Source organism: Erpetoichthys calabaricus, chromosome 18 (genome assembly GCF_900747795.2).
Source record: "Erpetoichthys calabaricus chromosome 18, fErpCal1.3, whole genome shotgun sequence".
Taxonomy (NCBI): Eukaryota; Metazoa; Chordata; class Cladistia; order Polypteriformes; family Polypteridae; genus Erpetoichthys; species Erpetoichthys calabaricus.
Window position 1 is genome coordinate 56,091,287 of NC_041411.2, and position 23,397 is coordinate 56,114,683.

A 23,397-nucleotide genomic window follows, 5' to 3' on the forward strand; every position below is an offset into this window, starting at 1 on the left:
AGAATCTTAAAAAAATTTTGGACATATACAAGGAAACACAATTTGTACACAAATGCCAGTCGCTCCAGGCACATAAATAAGACACATATACTTAATTATAGCAATTCATTTAACTTATGTCATGATGTGTTCATGCAAATCATGACATTTCTTTGAAGTGAATAAAGGCTGCAAGTTATATATATACAGGTGAGAGTTTGCCCTCCTAAATTTTTGAATATCTTTACTTTGCAGTAAAAAAGTCAAAAGGGACTACCAGATGAGTGGACGGTTTCTACAACTTTTGCTTGCCTTTACTGGAATTTGTTTCAAAAAAGCCCTCTGTTGCCCATATTTATTCTACCACAAATCTGGTCACATCATAATAATATTTTTGCTCCCTCCTGGCGTTTCAACCCATTGTTTAATTATGTGCTCTCTTTTTTGCACACTTTGTTTGCTACAGATATTCAGCCTTCATGATAAATAAATGTAATGTCATAATATGTTTTGTGCTAAATGCTTAGTTTTACATTAATGTGCCCTATGTGTGCACACTGCTGTCAGTTTTCTTTCCATTGTTGCTGTTTTTTAATATTTCATTTTTAGAGATGCTTATTTTGTTGTTACTGAGTTTATATTTGAATGCAAGAAGCTGCTGTTTAATTGTAAGTATTTATTTTTAACTAGATATTTGTATCATGTTCACAGCCATGTCAAAATCTCCAGTGAAAAAGCTTCAATTTGAGAGTTAAATTCCATTCATTTAACTTCCCTCACAAGACCATTTCATTTCTGGAGACAGCATACTAAGAAGATTATAAGCGCAATTTTCAATTTATCTCATGCCCCCAGACCCCACTTATTGACGAGTTTCCTTATCACATTTTTCCAGAAACTAGACTATGGTTGACAACATCTTCAGTATCCTCTAGGTTTCCTTTGTTAACTGTGCTGCAGAAAATTACTTTATGGTTTACTTCCAAAGACCTATTTCTGATGGTGGCTTGATTCTCAGTTTTGAGACTGGTATGGAGAACTGCTGGGGGAGGAGGAGGAGGGAATGGGGCTGGGGCCGCCAAGCTTCCATTCCTTTATGAAACACTTTCATTTCATAAATGGAAATACTATAAGGTGGCATAGACAGTTAAGCCAAAGCAGATGATCTGTGTGTATCTTGTCTCAGTAAATGATATTTGTGCAGATGTTTCATTTGATGCAAATTATGAACGGTCTTCATAGAAAGAAATGGTTACACCTTACAGTCATATATGGGGTTCACTTGTCTCTTGTGTTGTATGGTGCTTGAGCACCATTCGTTCCCATCTTACTGGGCACCTGAACAGCAGCTTCATTGGAAATGCATAGCAAAGTGCTACATAGACTGGAACATCCCTTTCTCCATTTTCTCGATCTACTTGCTTTTTTTCTGAAACTTTGGCATCATCGGACAGCTACTGCTGATGAAAGGTAAAACCTGCTTATATAAGGGGCCATCTGACAATGACCAAGAAAATGCCAAATTGCCGAGAAAGCCAAAGCATGTAAAGCCTTGAGTCAAGAAGATGCTCGAGTGGAGAGCCCGGCGCGATCTCAGTGGTGGGGATGATGTACATGGGGAGGAGGGCTGACTTTCAGATGTCATTGACGCTTTGGAGCTGAGAGGGTGCATGTAGCGTCAGACGGCGGCGAAGCGAGGAGAAGCTGCTCCTCTCAGAGTCGTGCTTGGGAGCTTGCCTTCAGCACCAACGACCTGCGGACAGCACCACGTCTTGCCCGTGGACAGTTTTCTGTACTCAGGAGCTTTTTCGATCGTGTCCTCTTAGACTGGGGAAAAGGCAAACCAAGTTTTGAACTTCCAGGGAAATATATGCTTCTGCCAGAAGAGCTCTGCCAGACACCAGCGACTGCGCTGTGAGTAAGTGCATTTTATCCCGCATTCGCAGGAGGAGTGAGCTAAGGAAGAATGTGTGAAACTGAGCACCGTTTGAAAGATCACGCATCTGTGTAGAAAAGCCGAGTCACACGCACACGCAGTTAAGCACCGGAGAGTCCACGGCGCGCTGGTGCGCAGTAGAGGCTCACTTAGAATAAGTAAGTACACTTTCGCCTCTTCTAATACCTGCAGTTATCAGTGAGAGGGAGCATTGTTCCTGGCTCCTGTGTAAGAAGTAATGGCATAAACCAAACGGAGACTTATTTCTATAAATGAGGAGGATGAGAAGAAGGAAGAAGAAGCGGCAGACGGAGCGGAGTGAGCTCAGCGCGCCGCTCTTTAGCTCTCTATTCTGCTTTAGGCGCTTCTTTGTGTTTCAGAACAAGCGCCTCTCGAAGCTGCGAACGCTGGCGCACTGTCACTTCACGTATCGATCAAAGCGACCGGGTAGAAAGCTTGACTGTTAGTCGGCGACATGGCGCGATTCACCTGCCTAAGACCTTTCTGATGACTTGTCGAAGCACGTGAAAAGCAATCTCTCCAAACAACATAAGCAAAAGAACCGGGATGTGAGCAGTTGTTTTCACGGTGTCAAATTGAAATATCAAAGCTTTGCTCTGACATTTGGCACATCAGCTCGTCGTGCAGACTCTGCAAAGGAAAGCTCGTACTCATTTGCTCAGGTTTTAGACAAGAGCGAATAGTGTCCGTTTGATGGTGACGCACATCTGTTGTGCACACTTGTTTATGTTGCGCTCCTGTTGGAGCTGCATTTAAGAGAGGCGGGCGAAGGAACTGGACTCGCACCATTGTATTGTACACCGGCTTACCCTGGATACTAAGACGAAGAGCCCATTGAAACTGTTTATTTGATGCCCTACGACACTTCGGGCTAACTGCTGCCGTCACGCAATCGGGTATGACCGTTGGTTTAAAAAAATAATTAAGACAGAAAAATAAAGAATGGTAATAGACTCTAGGCGCATTCCGCTATTTAAATGGGATCTAAACCCACAGGCTGGGCGATCGACTGAAAGAATATAATTGGCAGGACTTGGCAGAAGTGTGCCTGGCAAATAATGAATTCATAATTTCATTTGCCTAGGCGACTCGTGCCTTTTCAGGTATCTACGGCGCTTCGTGAGTGTGCTTAGCGCCCAAAAACAAAGAAAGATAGATTACCTCGTCACTTCGTTATTTAAAGTGATTGGAAATACAAAAGTTCCATATATATATATATATATATATATATATATATATATATATATATATATATATATATATATATATATATATATATATATATATATATATGTATTCATTAGTGGATGTTCTTTTTTCTGTAGTTATATACATTTCCGACCAGCTTTATTTTTGCACACTTGATTTTCATTTTTGCTTCGTGATTGTATGCTATAGTTTATATTTTTGCGCGTGTGTGTGGGTGTGCGCGCACGCCTGTGTTTTGCACGCGTGGGTCTCTCACCGTTTAAAGGCGCTGACGTCAAAGCCCTCACGTGCACCCCGTGGCCGGGGGCTCTGTCCCACGGGAGGCGCTCTTTTGACTCTTGTACTCAGAGATCTATCCTTCTCTTCGCAGATACATCTCCGCAGTGACTCTCACTCATTCCCTATTGCTTCCGATTTTGCGGCTCCCAGAACTGGGCGAAGAACCGCGAAGCTGCTGTCTACGTGGACCGGTGCTGAAATCTCCCGTCCGGTTACCAGGACCCCCGCCAAACCAAGAGATATGGCGACCAATGGTACAAAGGCCTCGGATGGACACATTTTAACGGAGGTGAACGAGGCGCCAACAACTAACGATAAACCTAAGACACTTGTGGTTAAAGTGCAGAAAAAAAAGAAGGAAATCCCGGAGCGAGAAACGTGGAGAGGAAAATTTGATTTTCTGCTGTCATGTGTGGGTTACGCAATTGGACTTGGGAACGTATGGAGATTTCCATATCTTTGTGGCAAAAATGGTGGAGGTAAAAGAGCTTCGCTGGCCTCACCTGAGAAAGAACACTTAAATACCTATGCAGCTTCTTGAGATGGACAAGCTGACCTTGGGTCACCAACACTCTTTCTTTCTTTCTTTCTTTCTTTCTTTCTTTCTTTCTTTCTTTCTTTCTTTCTTTCTTTCTTTCTTTTACAGATGTCCATCAACCAACAGTTCATTACCCAATTACCATAATCTAATTCTTTATTTCCTGTTTTTGTCCAGGAGCCTTTTTGATTCCCTATTTTCTTACCCTCATCTTTGCTGGGGTCCCCCTTTTTCTTCTTGAATGCGCTCTGGGTCAGTTCACCTCCATTGGGGGACTTGGAGTCTGGAAACTGGCTCCTATGTTCAAAGGTAGTATTTTAAGAACCATCTTTTTCTCGCCGTAAATTATGTGTGTAACATGACTTGAAACTCCACCTACATCATGCCGTCTATTGCCTAGACTGGCATGGATGCCATTATTATGTATGCACACTTAAATATACTACATATAAGGGCTGTCAGTCTACAGTATACTGGATACAGTCTACATATATACTTGGATAGAAGAAAAGTGAATGTTTTCTGACTGCTAATGCACCTACATGATCATGAAACTGTATATTCTTAACAGTCAGTTATTTATTTATTTTTTTTTTTTTGAATGCTTGCCTCAAGTGTGTGACTGATTTGTTTGCTTTGTTTATTTGTTTGTTAGGTGTGGGCCTAGCTGCTGCTGTCCTCTCTTTCTGGCTTAACATATACTATATCGTCATTATTGCCTGGGCAATTTATTATCTGTATTATTCCTTTACCGCAGTAAGTACAAGAGGCTGTTCATTTACACAGTTTTATCTTAGGCATTCATGTCACCGCATTACAAAATAAGCAAAGAAATGGTGACTCAGAAATGATTTATGCACTAAACGATAAAAATGCAGACCTGACTGATTATTTACTCATTGACATTGTCTTCTGTGCTGACATGTCAGCCGACCCCATTGTTCCTATCAGCATTGAAACAGTTGCACAGGCACATTTGCAATCGTGGAGGTTTAATAGTGACATTGAATTGTGTATTTCACAGGATCTTCCTTGGAATAGCTGTAATAACCCATGGAATACAGACAGATGTTTTTCAAACTACAGCATTGGAAATACAACCAATATGACAAGTGCAGTTGTGGAGTTCTGGGAGTAAGAATATTTATGTTGTGTAAAACGAAGTGGCAAACAGTGACATGGAGACAAGATTCATACAACAGCATCTTTTACCTTGTTTGTGTAGGCGCAACATGCATCAGATGACTGATGGGCTGGAAAAACCAGGACAGATTCGATGGCCTCTGGCCATCACTCTTGCAATCGCCTGGGTCCTTGTCTACTTTTGTATCTGGAAAGGTGTCAGTTGGACTGGAAAGGTGAGCACCTCCTTAAATAATTGTTATCAAATGCATTGAATGAAAAAGAATGAAACTGTCAAGCCTGATACTGAATGACCATTTGGAGGTGCATTTTCTAATTGTGCTAGCTACATAAAGTAAACCATGTCAGCTGGTTTAGAATGAACAAGTATACATTTTTTCTGTGATTGGAGATTTTTTCATTATGCTATTTATTCAGATCAAGATATTGTTTAAACAGGGTGCTAACACAAAAATACATTTTTGAATCTGAGTAGTATACAGCTGGCACACAGCATGAAAGCAATTGAAGTGGACAAGCAGGGGAGCTTTGTTTGGGATCACAGAAAATTTGTTTGTTTTAACTTAATTTATAAAGGCTTCAAGATCTCTAGTGTATTGGCACTGCAAGATCCATTCAAATGAAGGATGATATGTTTCCAGTATTTGTTTCACAGATTGTTAGTAAAACTGTGTATGAGTAACACATGAGCAGTAAGCTGCGTAAATCTAACATTATGATCCATATGTTATAAAGATGTAATACAATGCATAGTAACTCATGTAAATTTTAGTTTGTGAGCAGTAACCTAAAAGATGTAACTGAGCACTGAATTGTGTAATGTTGTGAGTGGCAATTTGTTTAAGACTAATTTTACAGACTGCAAGTAGCCTTGTGAGGGTAGTAGTTGTAAGCTGCAATTCTTTTGTAATGAGAAAATTAAAGCCTCATTGTGATCCTGGAGTAATGTCAGGGTAGCTTTATGAAAAATAAAGCTCTCAAACAGGAACAGTTTAACATTTTAACGTGGTTTTTTTTTGTCAGAAAAGTTGATTGGCAGTGAGCTGCAGTATGTCATTGTGAGTAAAACATGTATCAGAGTGAAGCTGGAGATTCATTTAGGAATAAAATGACTGGTGAGTTATGTAGGGACAACTTAATGAGCTACAGTATTGCAAGGCTAACTTTATGGGTGGGGATGTAAAGTAAGGTTATATATAGAACAGTGTAATGTTATGGCAACTGACCTGAGTGAGCAGGCACTGGAGTGTGAGAATAATATGAACATACATATTTTTAGCAATGAGAACTCTTACAGTAACATATATGAGTATAATTTAGTTTTTAAAGGAAAAGTCAGTGACAGTTTGTGAAGAGCAACTTTTTGAGCAATGATAGATATAAAAGTTAGGTAAGTTGAGAGTACAAAAACTAGTAAGAGTAATGTTTTGAATAGGCAACTGAAACAACAGAAGTGTTAAGAACAGAAAGGTAATCAATAACAATTATATCATTAGGAAGTATTAATGTAGTGTATGGCAAGCCTAATACAAATTAGCTGTAAATAACAAATAATATAAGTGTGCTATTTCTAACAGATAATTATTTTGCTGGGAGTAGATGGTTATATAAAAGAATGATTGCGAGCTGTGTGGCTCTAACACTCTTAGATGGTCTCGGCCCCACATAACTCCCAATGGCACTGTTCATTGTGTCTTACTAGCTAATTGAGAATTTCATGCAGATTCTTGCCTCTGCTCTAGTCATCCACTGCCTGACTTTGGGTGTAGCTTCAAGATGAACTGAGATGCTTAGCAAAAGCTTCATAAGACCTGGATAGTTGAGCTGCAAACCAGGAAAGTCTATTGTGTTTGTCTTAACGCACACAAAAAAGGAGGTACATCATATTAAGTAGTAATGCCTTCATTTGAATACATGAATAATATTTTAAAAGGGGATAGACTGATTTGATTTAGATGGGCAAATAGGCACATTTCCAACAGTTGTTAGGCAGAGGTATTTGCTTGCAGTACAAATCCTTCCGCAATTAAGAATGACATGTTTTTTGTTCTCAGTTTTACATTCTATTCATGGAGCTTTATTACTTTTGAATTTGTTGTCATGACAAAGAATGAGCTATAAGAGCACAGAGAAAAATATATGCATTAATGGTTTAATATTTCAAAATATAGGGGAAAGCCAAAAAAACTTACTCAAAAGCAATGCAGAATTTGCCCAATTTGTGATTATGTCATCCAGTTTTTCATAACACAAGCTATGAATACACTGTTCAAAAATAATATTTTACCTTCTTAGAGCTTTGTTAGCAATGTAAAAAGAGTGGGCAGGAGTAGTGGGGTGGACAATGTCATGCAAAAACACAACACCTTATGACAGCTGTTCTCTACGTTTGCTCCAAATTGGGAACTTCAGCCTAAAATCCAGTATATTCCATCTTTCCTAATAATGGTCATGAATTAGTAAGTACATGAGCAAAAGATGTACACTTCTCGTCTATGTAACATGCAGTAAGCAGAGTAGCCATGTCAGCTGGACTACTGACAAAAGACATCTGAATGGGCAAGGCCAAAAATATCCCTAGAATAGATTAAGGAGGGGGCATGGTTATAGCTATCAGCAAAATATTCACAAAGCAATTCATACAGAAAATATATATGAAATATAAACTGTAGATGGGACAGAACTGGATGAGTACATGCAGGGATGATTTCTAAATGTGGAGCCAAATAAGAATAATGGGAAACAGATGAAGAACTTATTAAAGTAGAACATCCACATGTTCACACCTTTTTACATCTCCTTTTTATCTCAGTTTAATTAAAAGAGGCTGTATTGACATAACATTACTGATTTTCTTAACAGAGATATAAAGTAGCATTATTTTTGTACTCTCAGTGCTGTTCCTCACACTGGGTAAGGCTTGAACCCAGTCAGATTTTTAGATAACATAATAAATTTAAGTGTAACTCTTACCTTAATGCTGGTGTACCTTTCTGAACCAAGTGGTGCTCCAGCAGAAATGAATTATGCACACAGACAGAGAAAAGGAAAAAGGAAAAGCATGACATAGTAGGGGTGGAAGGACAGGTCTGAAATGGGATGAAGACTTATCAACACAAGTCTAGTACATTTTCCTATAGCTGAGAAGGGAACATCTGATGCACATTTCCACATGGTGCCTCCCTTCTTTACTTTACTTATTGCCATAATAATGTCAGTTACATGGATTTTAATTTGTGGAAGATCACACTAATACACCATGAATACAAAAAAAGACATATGGACAATCATAATCTTCATTCACCAAAAGCACAAAACCAGCCAATTTGGCACAAACACAATTTAGTGTAAGATTTGAAGTTTATACATCTCAAAGCTTGTGAAGGTGTACTGTTATGAAGTCTAATAGTCCAATCTGCCACCTCAACTACATTCTCAGGTAATGCCACCTATCAATGTGTACCCCGAATAGGATGCCATATCACCTTTTAATGAAGGTTCTTTTCATGTTACTCAGCAGTGAAAATTACATCAGTGCCATATTATGCAACAGTATAAAGAGGGTGGCATCACTTGCCCTATATGGTTTCCTCCAAATGTCTTAGCCTACCCCCATCTACCCTTATCCAGTACCAACTCCAAAGAAGTCTGTTTTAGTTGCACTTTAAACCTCTACCAGACCCCTCCTTCCCTCTTCCCCCGCTCACTATCCCACAATGCCCTACAATTCTTACAGACCCACTTCTTTTCTAGGTCGTCTATTTCTCAGCAACATATCCCTATATTATGCTGCTTATTCTCTTCATCCGTGGAGTCACTTTGCCTGGAGCCAGGGAAGGAATCTTGTTCTATATCACTCCGGATTTCAGCAAACTTAAGCAATCAGAGGTAAGGAGGGGCCAGCACATGATTGCTCATCCTGTGGCCTCACATGACATGCCATGATTCTGACCATGTCTGCTCACCTTCCTCAGGTATGGCTTGATGCCGCCACGCAGATCTTTTTCTCCTATGGTCTGGGTCTTGGCTCACTCATTGCTCTTGGCAGCTACAATCCTTTTCATAATAATGTGTACCGGTAAGCAGATTGGTACTGTCTGCTGTGACATTTTGTGCAGCATGCACATGTAATCACTGAGAGGCATTCTCAATATCTGTTCTTGCAGGGATGCCATCATTGTGTGTTGTATCAACTCCAGTACTAGCATGTTTGCAGGGTTTGTCATCTTCTCCATCGTAGGCTTCATGGCCAACGTGACAAACAGGAATATTGCAGATGTGGCAGCGTCAGGTAAGTGGTGTGTAGTAAGTAGTGTGTATATTGAGCAGCATGATACTAGGAGCAAATTCAAGTTTCGGACTGGCAGACTGATCAACTTTATCATGAGCATTGCATGTGTTCACTGCAGGTCCTGGGCTGGCCTTCCTGGCATACCCGGAGGCAGTGACACAGCTACCCATATCTCCACTCTGGGCTGTTCTCTTCTTCTCCATGTTGCTTATGCTGGGCATTGACAGCCAGGTAGCTGTTTAAATCCAACTTTGTTCACCAGCCAGTGATCTTTCCTTTCTCATCATTGCTGCACTCTCTTTTTGTCTCCTTGCAGTTCTGCACGGTGGAGGGATTCATCACTGCTCTAGTGGATGAGTTCCCTCGGCTCTTACGCACAAGAAGAGAGATCTTTATTGCTGTAGTTTGCCTTGTCTCCTATCTGATTGGCTTGTCAAACATCACTCAGGTAAGAAGAAATCCTACCCTAGACAACACACAAGGTTGGAGACAGAAATATGTAGCAATGAAGACCTTTGTTTGCACTCTATACTGAAGGCCTTAGAATATGTAGAATTTCAAAATGTCTTAGTGAGAACACAGTAGTCTAGCTATCACTGACAGATTTGGTGCAAATCGAATAGGTATGTCATAAGAATATACTAGAGTTTCTCTTGGAAGCCAGGAGCAACAGATCCTGATGCCTATGGCTTGCACATGTGATACAAGACCACCACGTCCTTTAAAGTGGTCATTATGGTGAAATGGGCAGATTTTTCCTCAGCTCTGAGTCACATCTTACTAGCAATGTCTTGGGCACCAAAGGGGATCTAAAACAGCAGACAGGTACACCTACAATACAACTTGTAGGCATGGAACTGCCAGATGCCCCCATACTACAGATGGACACCCCTGTGACAACAGAAAATCACCTTCCCCTTCTTGCACTTTAATATCCCCCAGTGGGGCTGTCAGTCACCTAACTCTTTGCTGTTATCTTCTCAGGGTGGCATCTATGTATTTAAACTGTTTGACTACTACTCTGCTAGTGGGATGTCTCTACTGTTCCTGGTTTTCTTTGAATGCATCTCCATCTCCTGGTGCTATGGTACGTGCTGGGTGACTAAAGTAGCTTGCAACATCTTGGCTTCCATCTGACACTTTTCTGTCTGTCTCAAAGGTGTGAACAGGTTCTATGACAACATGCAGGAAATGGTTGGATACAGGCCTTGCATCTGGTGGAAACTCTGTTGGGCTGTGTTCACTCCTCTAATTGTAGCGGTAAGACAGGTGGGAGTAGCTCTAGCTTTCCATTACGCAACTGGCAATGTGTAATGCATGCTGGGATGTCTCTCCACTCCAGGGGGTCTTCCTCTTTAGTGCTGTCCAGATGGTTCCACTCACCTTGAACAAGTATGTGTTCCCTGCCTGGGGTCAGGGAGTAGGCTGGTGTATGGCTCTTTCATCTATGATCCTAATCCCGGGTTACATGGGCTACTTGTTCCTCACACTTAAGGGCTCCTTGAAGCAGGTGAGAACAAAGGATGTAATCACCTGTCATTCCTCACACATTTTGCCCACACAGATCCTGACTCTCTTTATCTTGTTGCAGCGTCTTCGGATTATGACCCAGCCTTCTGAAGACATTCATGCTCAAGAGAATGGGCCGGAGCCAACAGAGAGTGCTAACCCAGCCACTGAAGAGGCATACATCTAAACAGGCTCATGCAGGGCTTGCAATCATGGTTGAGCGTGACCAAGGACTAACAAGTCTAAATATATATATAAATAAATCAATATCTCTATATATTCACCTACCTCCAGGGGCAAATGTGAGCAACATGCTTAGAAGGTCTTGAGTTGATCTGACTTTTTGTAAAGACTACCTGGCAATGTCCTAGTGATAGTTCGTATTGCATATGCAACTTGTAGACTGTTAGTGTATAACAACTCCATTCTCCATGTAATATTACTGTATGTGCTATTGGGAGGCGGCCTGGCGTGCGCAGCACCTGACTGTTACGCAATTTCAACTTCTCTTCTAAGTCTTTTTCCAGAATTTGTGTGAAAAATGGACCAAAAGCCTGGAGCGGTCAGCTGGCAGCAGATGGCCAATGGAAACACGCCAGTGAGCCAGTCCGCTTCTGTCCTTAATGTGCCATTGCTCAGGTACACCAAAAAGCTAAAAAGAGAGAGAAAAGTGAAAAAAAAACAAGCAAATGAGTTGTGCGTGACCAAATTTTTTTAAACACTGTTACTCTGTCTTTTTAAAGCAATAGTCTGTCTGACTGTGTGTGCCGCCGCTCACATGATGGCTTCACTTATCAATAACAAAGAACTCTGGCAATAAAAAGCGAGAGCAAGAGAGGCAGGCGCTTTTCTTTTTCTTTTCCCTTGGTCTTTCACTTTCTAGTTTCAATCATAAAGCTTTAATCCGAAAATAATGGCCATTGTATCTCGTAGAGGAAAGCAAAATGCTAGCTTGCTTCATTGGCAGCTACAAGTGACAGGGATCTGGTTAACGACATTGTTTTGATTCAGAGCAGAGCTATATAAAACTAAAATGTGCAATGAATCTATGTTCTGTGAATTTTGTACAAAAGAAGAAAAAAGCAAAAATACAAGACTCCCATACTATTGTTGTTCCTTTTGAATAATGTTGTAAGCCAGTACTGTGCGAAACATGTAACGGTGAGCGTCTGTATAACCTTTGGAGTTTTCTGTCTAAATGTGACGAAGATTGCAAATATATATATAGGAATATAAGGAAATCTTCGATGATTTGCTGTTCTTTGCAATAATCTGTTGAACTGATACATTTAAGCACATATCTAACTGAAATGTACAAAAAGAATAGATACTTCATCTAGTAAGAAAATATTGTTTTGTATATTTTTAACTGTTTCATGGGCCTATTGTATAATATTCTATGAAAATATGCCATGTAAATGTCTGTAGATGGTGTTCTTTTAAAAGCATGGTTGTTTTCTCTGTTAACAGAATTTAAAATACTAATAAAGACTTATACCGGGTGTGTGGTCCTACAGCCTGAGTGAGTCTACTCCCTGTCCTTGTCAAATATTCAGCCTCACCACATTTTCTAGCAGCCTCACCTTGAGATGATGTCACTTGTTGGGGGTTGAATCATGTGCAGATACTAAAATAACAGACAAATCTATAAAGGGTGTTGATAGATTAACTGAACGATTAATGTAACATAGAACCTAGTATGATGGCATGTAAATATTACCCTAGTCACTTCAATTTTTGTCTGCTTTTCCTTGTTAGGGTCAAAGTGATAGCACACTAAGCTGGACAGGCCAGGCGTTTCTATGCTCAGCATATTTTTCACATCCTCCTGGGGAAATCCCAGATGACCGTAGGTCTGTCAAAAGAATTAACAGACTCAAGGTCTTACTCCAGTGGACCATTCTTGATTTACAACCCGGAAGGCTTTCAATGACATATTCTAACTATAGTATATGCCCAAACCACCCCATGTGGCCCCTTTTGATTTAGAAAAACAACCGTTGTGCATATAGTAATAAAGGCCCTGTATGCCTAAACAACCCCATGTCACTCCTTTTGATTCAGAGAAACAATAGTTATACTTAGAGGTCATTCCATATTGTATTTCAGAGGAATTCTGCAAATACTGTATGTCAGAGTAATTTACCTAACATCTGGGTGAACAGGCAACAGAACACAAAGAATGAAACATAAAACAAGGGAGGGATGTATAAAATGTCATACAGTGTTTAAAATAATACATAGTGGATCTGGTAGAAAACAGGCATATGTGTTCCTTATTTAATAATTCTTATTCTGCAGCACTTCACAGGTAAATTGTAAGGGTTAAAGTGATACAGAAACTCGCCTGAAACCAGTTCATGTCTGTATTGGTGCAGACTATAATAGTATCTTTGACTTTAACCATGTACAACCCAATGAAACACCATCTAAAAATTAAGGTAGGTTATATACTGTATATTATATTGTCCTATGTGGTGATTTTAGTGGCACAGGATCTCATAGTAGTAAAGGTTCATGTCTGATCCATACTTTGTAATCAGACTGCTAAGGTTTTTAAAACAATGCCAGATGGGGGTTACAGATGGTAGAACTTCACAGGAATTCAAACACTGATTATGGAAGAATGGGAGCACAAAGAACCTCCCATTAGGCTAATAGTGGTGAAGATGGCAGATATTACTTCTGGTAGAAAAGTTCCTTCCTTACCATGACTCTGGACAACAGTGTTAGTAATAAAGACCCTCGTATGGCTTAGTAGACTTATGTTAGTTATGGAGAGTATCCCAGGCAAGGCAATCATTAGTGTCAGTAAACACTACTAATAGTGATCCTACATGGTTTCATACATTGATCACAGAATTGAACATCCTAACAAAAATCAATCATTAATCATAGTAATGGAGAACCACTCATGATCCTAAAAAACAAAGATGTAATTTGTCAAGACCTTCAATCTTAAATTGAATTGATTTAAAAAAAAAGGTTAATTAGATAAAATATCACATGACATAAACAAGTAAAAGCCCTTCCATGATCACACTAATAAATAATATTGACAAGACTCTAGGACACAGGTGTCAAACTCCGGTCCTGGAGGGCTGCAGTGGCTACAGGTTTTCATTCTAACCATCTTCTTCAATTAGTGACCAGTTTTTGCTGCTAATTAACCTCTTTTGCCTTCATTTTAAGTAAGTTGACTCCGCCCCCTTAGTTGTCTCTTTTTCCTTAATTAGCAGCCAATCAATAATGAAACACAAAACAAGCTGCCACATCACACAATATCTGAAAATAAACAAAGGTGACAGTCTTGGTAAGTTGATCTCTCAGGTCACCAAAATATTTTGACGGTGTTCTTACAGAAAACAGAAAAATCAACAGTTCTGGAAATGTCTGCTGTGGCAGAATGAGAGCTGCAACAAGCCAAATAACAGCAAGAATCAGCTTCTCATTAAGAGATTGGTTGGAGTCTGAAATAAAATTTAGCTGGTCATCTGTTAGCTCGTTTCACATCTCATTTCTGTTTGGCTGTCATTTAATGAAGAAAGGAATAAATTCAGAGGACTGAATCCTTAAAAACAAGGCTATTAAAATGAAGGGAAAAGAAGTTAACTGGCAGTGAAAACTGGTCACTGATTAGGAAAAAAGTCAGAGTGAAAACCTGCAGCCACTGCAGCCCTCCAGGCCTGGAGTTCGACACCCCTGCTCTAGGAAGTGATTCAGCCAATGATAAATCTCACCAGTTTTCATAAGTTGATTATGAGTGTTGAATGATGCGAAATATTCTCATCTTTTAATTACCCTGACAAATAATCTTATAATTTACTTGAAAATAGTAATATTGATTCAGAATATAACAAGGCCCTAGATAGTACAAAACAGCAGATAACACATAGGTAACAAGAATGATGAAGAGTATTAAATGATTCACATTTTTGTTCTGGTGCATAATGAAAAAATGATATAAAACATCTCGAGGCCTATTGATTACAGAGGTAATGTATCAAAAGGGGCTGATGATATTAATTACTTTTCCAAAGAACTTTGGGTAACATAAAATATTGGTCACTATAGGTAGGTAACTTCTCATCTACCTATGTTATCAGAAGTGTACCTGCTGCCCAAACTGCTCATGTTAGTCACATTCATAAAGGTCTTTGTTTATTTCCATATTCAGATCATATGGAAACCTCACAGTCTCTGAACAGTACATTAAACAAGAACCACATCAATTAAAACATGCCCATTACTCTTGTTGTTTATCTGCATTATCAATCATGGAAACTATTTGTGGCTAAGAGGCTTAATCCAAGACTTGCTTTAGAAGTTGACCTGACAGCAGACTCATTCACACTTAGGGAACAGACATACACCACATTTCAATGACTGACCCTTAGCTCATCGATTGTTTTACTTTATCATTTCCAAAAGACAATAAAACGTTCTCCTTGGTCTATACAGTAGGGAGTATTGGTGCAGTTCTAAGTGCTTCCTCCACATTGATACAGCATCTTGAGTTCCCATCTCTCACCCAGTTTGCTCTCTGAGTGTGCACACTAGCCTTGTGTATGTGAGGATTTTTTTTCTGAGTACTCTGGTTTTCCTTCCACTTGCCAAAGATGTGTGTTATGTTACCTAGAGAGATTCTATTTTGACTTTGGGTTTATGCACTGGGGGGACCAGTGATGAACTGGCACCTCATCAAGGTCTGGGTCTTGTCTTGTGCCAGACATTGCCAAGATAGGCACTACTACCCTGTTATACTAGGTTCTATATACAATGGAGTTTTGTTTACCTCTTCTTTGTTGCCAACTAGACTTCCCTTAACTTGACATATGTTTCATTACATTATCACCATCAAGGACCTTAAAAACCTGTTATGGTAGCAAATAAATGAATTGCTAGGGGACAGTACTAACCATGATGGCAAAGGGCAGGACCCATTAAGAGACAAAGAAAATCCCACAGTGGCAGTCAACTCTAAAAGCTCAAGTGGATAGAAAGTGACTGCTAGATAGTGATATGTCCTGTTAATGTCCTGTTTTTAAAGTAAAAACTTGAAGAATACAAGAGAACGTCAGGCCACTATGAACTAATTAATGGGCAGTACAACCCCTCCATTCCAGCAGATAGCAGTAGATAGTGAGCACCTGGAACACGGGACAGTTTTGCTTAAGAGCTGAGAAAACAGGAAGCAACAAAATGTGCCTTTGGATACCTGATCCTTTATAAACAAGTCAGCAAGCCACACTGTAAGCTTTATTAGCCCAAGAAAGTTGAAGAAGTCAAGAAGAATGGAAGTCAAGAAGAATGGCACCCAGGATAATTTGTTTAATTCAAAGCAAAAAATAAATAAATAAATGCATGATGGCACAGGGCGGCACGGTGGCGCAGTGGGTAGCGCTGCTGCCTCGCAGTTGGGAGACCTGGGGACCTGGGTTCGATTCCCGGGTCCTCCCTGCGTGGAGTTTGCATATTCTCCCCGTGTCTGCGTGGGTTTCCTCCGGGCGCTCCGGTTTCCTCCCACAGTCCAAAGACATGCAGGTTAGGTGGATTGGCGATTCTAAATTGGCCCTAGTGTGTGCTTGGCCCTAGTGTGTGCTTGGTGTGTGGGTGTGTTTGTGTGTGTCCTGCGGTGGGTTGGCACCCTGCCTGGGATTGGTTCCCTGCCTTGTGCCCTGTGTTGGCTGGGATTGGCTCCAGCAGACCCCCGTGACCCTGTTTGGATTCAGCGGGTTGGAAAATGGATGGATGGATGGATGATGGCACAACACAAAAACAGGCACTCAAAAGCCATAAGCCATTTCAAGGCATGGGTTGGATAACATAAAGGTTGCACTCTGAGCAGGTCAGGTATGGAGCTCCATCCTCTAGTAGGTTCTGCAAAGTCTCTGCCCATGGACATCCATTCTTATAAGGCTCCAACCAGAAGGGAAGGGGCCTTCTCTCGGCACCATGGGCATTTTGTGTGCCTTCATAGGGCATTTTCTCTGAACTACAGAGGAAAGAGGTTATCAACAGCATTCCCTCTCATCCCAGAGTGTTACTGCATGCCATAGCTGAGTCATGAAGGTGATCCTCAGGCACTCATATATAACACAGCCCTCCCCTTAGTTCAGCCCCAGAATGGTGGACAGACCTTGCAAAGAGGTCCTGTGTACCTTTTCACCCAATGTAACAGTTTCTAGGTGATGTACCTCACAGGTGTTCAGCTATATTGACGACTTGACTTAACATGACCCCAATTCTTGATTTCCGAGGTGCTGGTCTGAGGAAGAAGGCATAGAGTGAAGTTAAGGAGGATTAACTGGAGCCGACAATAGGGCCATTTTCAAATCACAGGATGCTGCCTCTTTCCCTGAGTTCCATGCTACCCTGATTGAGGCCTGTTTTCAAGTAAGATCAGTCAAAAGTACTCCCCTCTCAGAGAATCATGGTAAAAACCTCCAGCTGTACCCGGTGAGGCTGAGGAAGGTTTGTACTGTACCTGCCTTTTTGTTTGCGGCTGCAACTCTGGACCACTTTCACTTGACCTATCCTCTTCTCATACCAACCCTCTAGCCCAAATGCTCAGCCTCATTAGATCTGAAATAGCATTTTTTTTAGGATTGTTCCACAAGCCAGCATCACAGATGGTGTGGAGAATAGCCAAGATATGCCAGACACCAGACTTGCTCTTCCCAGGTGCTTTAACTATGGCTATGTCATCAAGGTAGGCAGCAGTATAGGCATTGTGGGACCACAGTAATCTATCCACCAAGCATTAAAAAGTTGACACAGCTCCATGCAGCCCAAAGGGTAGACCTCCTCCCAATGCTTCTGAACAAGATCAAGCAAGCTGGGATTCCACCCATGAAGTAGTTCAATCAGTGAGAATCCCATAGAAGAGCTCTAGATGACTAGAGGATATCTCTAGATCTCTAGGACAGCTCTAGATGACTAGAGGACAAGAGCTCTAGATGACTAGAGGGGCAAGTCCTAATCCCAGTCTCTCCTGTCTGTCTGCACCACCTTCTTCAGCATCTGCTTGAGTGTTTAATTAAAATGCTGAACCAGTCCATCGATTTGGGGAAGGTGGACAGGTGTTTTAAGGTTGGTGATGCACATCAGCTTGGTGACCACGCTGAAAATCCTGAACATGAAAGGTGCCCACTGGTCTGTAAGGAGCTCCTTGGGGATGCTGACCCAAGCAAAGACTTCTACTAGGTCCTTAGGAATGGTTTCAGAATTTGCCACATGCAAGAGAGTGGGTGGCATAGTTCATGTATTTGTGTCCCTGCACCAAGGGTTTGAGAGGGTTGACAATGGCAATGCTGATCCCCTCAAATAGGATGAGAGCTGCACAGTCCCACCAGAGTACTTGTGTTAATTGGGACTCTGCATAAGACCTGCAGAAGCAGCACACTTCTTTGTATACTCCTAGCCAAAACAAACATGCAATAATTCTTTAGAATTTTCTCTGTCCCCAGATAGGGTCCGAGAAAGTGGGTGTGAGCCAGGTCGTATATCTGGAGAAGGAGCTGGCTCCTAGGCTAACCTTGATAATCTGTCACTTTATACACCAGATCATTGTCAAACACAAAGCAGGGCTTGGGTGACATTGAAGGACCAGTATGTTGTCCATTTACGGAAGCAAAAGCACTCCTTACAAACTTTAGGAAGTCAACATTCCACTGTTTGTGTTTAAATGAAATGTGCAAGAAATGAACTTGAAGTTGCAGAGAGACTGCACACTACCTTCCCTGGATTTGGGGCCAGAGGTGCCACCAACGTGTCTGATGTGGCACTGTCAACATGCCCAAAGTTAGCCATGTCATACTGGGTAGCTACACCCTTACCTTCACTTTTACATGGAGGTGTATCACCTTGATAGGATGCCATCCATGGCCAGGCTCTGCTTTCCACCCAGGCACAGCCATTCCAAGTTGCCTTTGCTTTGAGGTCAATACTTGCAAGTATTACAGCAGACAGCAATTGCAAAAATACCCCGACCCTCATCCTGTGGAGCATGTGCATACTACTGGGCCATACCATGCCTTGTATACAGGTGGGACTTGGCTGTTTGCTGTCATATTGTTGTGACTGGATATAATGGCCTACAACAATTGTGGTGTTGCTGGCAAAATCATACAGTATGTGTACAGGAATAGTGAGAGGGCATAGTCCATGGCATCTTCAAGCATGGGGCAGTTGGCATGATATTCCCATCTCTCCGCACTGATAGAAGGGAATAGGGGCTGATAACCACTCCTTTCTTTGTGGCAAGGGCTCTGCCTCCTTGGGTTCTTGCTGTGGTTTTTGTGATGAGCTCATCCAGAAGCACCTTCTCTATTTGGGATTCTCAGTTTGTGGTGCTCTATCCTCCATATCCACCCAGGACTGCCTTCGGACTGGGTGGACCAGATGCTCAGGGAGAGCATGGACTAAAAAGTCAAATGCTACCATTTCCACTAATGTTTTTACTGGGTTTTCCCTGGGTCGGAGGCAGCAAGAGAGCTAGCCACATAAATCGAAAGCCTGTGCTTCAAGTGGTAGAAATGTCAGTCTCAGTAGCGGTAGGCTTGGTAATCAGAAGTGAATCCATAATGAGCCAGTATTTCCCTTTAAAGGGTCTGGCAATCCTTGACAGCATGCTCATCCATGCCATTGTAAGTATGCTGTGTTTCCCTGATAAAAAAGGGAATAACAGGTGTGCTCATTCTCAGAGAGGCAAGTGTTGTTTTGTAGCAGTATACTCAAATATATGCAAATATATCCCCATATCATCACAGGGACACTGGCACAAGCAGCTGTGCGGGGCCTTGGCCTCTACCCAATTGCTGTGTATTGGCTATCACGTGGTGGACATCCACCTATGCTTGATGCTTGCTCTATTTGTTGAGCTATGACTTGTACTTGCAGCTCGGTCACCTGGTCTGAAAGTTGGAGGAGTTCAGAAGAATAGTTTGGGTACCAACCGGGCAAACCCATTTAATTCAAACCAAAAACAAACAAGTTCACATGGCACAAAAGAAAGAAAGGGCACTCAATAGCTGTCTCAAAACATCAGTTGGCTAGCATAAAGGTTGCTCTCTGAGCAGGTCAGGTTGGGGGCTCCATGCTACAGCAGGCTTGGGTCCAAATGCGAAGCCTCTTTCTATGAACATCACTTCTTATAAGCCTCTGACCAGAAGGGGCAGAGCCTTCTCTGGGCATCATGGGCAGATCATGTGCCCTCATTGGATATCTTCTCTGAAGCTGAATCCTCAGGCACATATGCATGATAAAGCATTCTAACACAGTGGGCCCTGCGGTGGGCTGGCGCCCTGCCCAGGGTTTGTTTCCTGCCTTGCGCCCTGTGTTGGCTGGGTTTGGCTCCAGCAGACCCCTGTGACCCTGTAGTTACGGTATAGCGGGTTGGATAATGGATGGATGGACATAGTGGGCCCAAGATTTTTTAGACATGCCCCTAACCCAAGAAGCGAATCTTGGTCTTGGTCTGTCTGTAAAATCAAAACAGATTTTAAAAGCTGTTATCAACCAGAGGCCTAATAAGGATAGAGCTGGAAGAAGACTCTTTGGAATGGGAATCGTGGAAGAGAGGCCAAAGATTTTGGGAGAAGAAAGAGACAGAGAGAAGTGGAAGATGAGAGAGAGTACCATTAGGTACTGTGAAATTAACAATTAGAAAAGCATTTTCACCTGGAAAATAGTTGGAACAGCCTGTGTAAAGCATGTGTAGTGTGAAGTCCCTTTTTTCTTTTTCAAACATTGTTTTTTTTTGTTTTGTCTTTTCCTTTGTATTGTTTATTCAATAAACTAAAGAACATTTGAATATTTTGGAAAGATTGGTATCTTTCTGACTTGAGATGGGCCTATGTGATGATCTCCATCCATTTATCCATGCATCCATCAATCCATTTTCAAACACACTTATGTGGAGATCTCATACAACCCCAATTCCAATGAAGTTGGGACATTGTGTAAAACGTAAATAAAAACAGAATACAATGATTTGCAAATCCTTTTCAACCTATATTCAATTGAATACACTACGAAGACAAGATATCGAATGTTCAAATTGATAAACTTTATTGTTGTTTTGCAAATCTTCACTCATTTTGAATTTGATGCCTGCAACACGTTCCAAAAAAGCTGGGACAGGGGCAGCAAAAGACTGGGAAAGTTGAGGAATGTTCAAAAAACACCTGTTTTGAACATTCCACAGGTGAACAGGTTAATTGGAAACAGGTGTTTGTCATGATTGGGTATAAAAGGAGCATCCCCAAAAGGCTCAGTCGTTCACAAGCAAGGATGGAGCGAGGTTCACCACTTTGTGAACAACTGCGTGGGCAAATAGTCCAGCAGTTTAAGAACAACGTTTCTCAACGTACAATTGCAAGGAATCTGGGGATATCATCATCTACTGTCCATAATATCATCAAAAGATTCAGAGAATCTGGAGAAATCTCTGCATGTAAGCGGCAAGGCCAAATACCAACACTGGATGCCCGTGACCTTTGATCCCTCAGACGGCACTGCATTAAAAACTGACATCAGTAAAGGATATTACCACGTGGGCTCAGGAATACTTCAGAAAACCATTGTCAGTTAACACAGTTCGTTGCTACATCTACAAGTGCAAGTTAAAATTCTACCATGCAAAGCGAAAGCCATATATCAACAACACCCAGAAACACCGCTGGCTTCTCAGGGCCCGAGCTCATCTGAGATGGACTGACGCAAAGTGGAAAAGTGTGCTGTGGTCTGAAGAGTCCACATTTCAAATTGTTTTTGGAAATCATGGATGTCGTGTCCTCCGGTCCAAAGAGGAAAAGGACCATCCGGATTGTTATCAGTGCAAAGTTCAAAAGCCAGCATCTGTGATGATATGGGGGTGTGTTAGTGCCCATGGCATGGGTAACTTGCACATCTGTGAAGGCACCAATAATGCTGAAAGGTACATACAGGTTTTGGAGCAACATATGCTGCCATCCAAGTGACGTCTTTTTCAGGGACGTCCCTGCTTATTTCAGCAGGACAATGCAAAGCCACATTCTGCATGTGTTACAACAGCGTGGCTTTGTAGTAAAAGAGTGCGGGTACTAGACTGGCCTGCCTGCAGTCCAGACCTGTCTCCCATTGAAAATGTGTGGCGCATTATGAAGCGCAAAATACAACAACGGAGACCCCGGTCTGTTGAGCAACTGAAGTTGTACATCAAGCAAGAATGGGAAAGAATTTCACCTACACAGCTTCAACAATTAGTGTCCTCAGTTCCCAAACGCTTATTGAGCATTGTTAAAAGGAAAGGTGATATAACACAGTGGTAAACATGCCCCTGTCCCAACTTTTTTGGAATGTGTTGCAGGCGTCAAATTCAAAATGAGTGAAGATTTGCAAAACAACAATAAAGTTTATGAGTTTGAACATTCGATATCTTGTCTTTGTAGTGTATTCAATTGAATATAGATTGAAAAGGATTTGCAAATCATTGTATTCTGTTTTTATTTATGTTTTACACAACGTCCCAACTTCATTGGAATTGGGGTTGTATTTAAAAAATACAATTCATCCATCCATTTTTGAATCTACTTAATTCAGCTCAGAGTTTCAGATGGCATATGTATAATAATACATATTCCCATACATATTATGTGAAATCATCTACTGTTAACTTCTACTCCGTACTTCTAAAATTTTTATTTTTATACTGTATTGAGGATTTGTTCTGTTCTGTGTATTGTATTGTATTGACCCCCTTCTTTTTGACACCCACTGCATGCCCAACCTACCTGGAAAGGGGTCTCTCTTTGAACAGCCTTTCCCAAGGTTTCTTCCATTTTTTTCCCTACAAGGGTTTTTTTGGGAGTTTTTTCTTGTCTTCTTAGAGAGTCAAGGCTGGGGGGCTGTCAAGAGGCAGGGCCTGTTAAAGCCCATTGTGGCACTTCTTGTGTGATTTTGGGCTATACAAAAAATAAATTGTATTGTAATTGTATTGTGTGATATGGTGTGCAGATATGTACTGTACATTGTGGGAAGTAGTGGCTGTAACAGTCTACAATATGTAAGAGCAAACTCCAGATGGCCCAGAACATGGTACTAAAATATGGCAAACCTCCAACCAAGAACAAGAGGGATTCACATTCACAATGACTGGGCACTGCTGCATGTCAGATTGGGACAACAAGCTTCTTCCTCTGCAGCCCTGTTAAACTTGGTGCCCAGGAGATTAAACTTTCATTGACAACAAAGTCAGGAAGAAGGAGAGGAAATTGGACCCTGAAAGGGAGCTTAGGAGATTTATGTGGGGTGCTGGAAGGAAAGTGATCAGTAGATGGCAGGGGTGCTTGACTTTGTACTTGGTGATACCTTGGATAAATAGCTGGAGCACAGCATTTATTCACTTGGTCAGAAGTTGGAAACAGGAGATATTTCTCCTGAACTGGTGAAACTCTGCTGCAAAAAGGAGAGAATGGGAAACCCAAGAATTGTCTGGGAAATCCCATGTTT

General features: G+C 41.3%; 1 protein-coding gene across 5 annotated transcripts; it reads left to right on the top strand.

Moving 5' to 3' along the window:
- Nucleotides 1-1,368: 1,368 nt before the first annotated feature.
- Nucleotides 1,369-12,407, top strand: slc6a1b (solute carrier family 6 member 1b). 5 transcript variants are annotated; one of them, XM_028824604.2, is made up of 15 exons: nucleotides 1,369-1,897; nucleotides 3,516-3,903; nucleotides 4,140-4,271; nucleotides 4,618-4,718; nucleotides 4,987-5,096; nucleotides 5,188-5,320; nucleotides 8,859-8,993; nucleotides 9,080-9,183; nucleotides 9,272-9,396; nucleotides 9,515-9,627; nucleotides 9,713-9,844; nucleotides 10,381-10,483; nucleotides 10,556-10,656; nucleotides 10,739-10,906; nucleotides 10,988-12,407. In XM_028824604.2, the coding sequence occupies exons 2-15, from the start codon at nucleotides 3,666-3,668 to the stop codon at nucleotides 11,090-11,092; spliced, it is 1,800 nt and encodes a 599-aa protein (XP_028680437.1). In that variant the 5' UTR covers nucleotides 1,369-1,897; nucleotides 3,516-3,665; the 3' UTR covers nucleotides 11,093-12,407. The 5 variants fall into 5 exon arrangements, with proteins under 5 accessions (XP_028680437.1, XP_028680440.1, XP_028680439.1 ...); XM_028824607.2 differs by having other exon boundaries at nucleotides 1,369-1,893; XM_028824606.2 differs by lacking the exon at nucleotides 1,369-1,897 and adding an exon at nucleotides 1,923-2,073.
- The last annotated feature ends 10,990 nt before the right edge of the window (nucleotides 12,408-23,397 follow it).

Coding starts and splice junctions, on each gene's coding strand:
- slc6a1b (XM_028824604.2), top strand. CDS start 3,666: ATGGCGACCAATGGTACAAAGGCCTCGGATGGACACATTTTAACGGAG. Junction 5,097..5,187: donor GCAGTTGTGGAGTTCTGGGA/GTAAGAATATTT, acceptor TTGTTTGTGTAG/GCGCAACATGCATCAGATGA. Junction 10,657..10,738: donor TCACTCCTCTAATTGTAGCG/GTAAGACAGGTG, acceptor TCTCCACTCCAG/GGGGTCTTCCTCTTTAGTGC.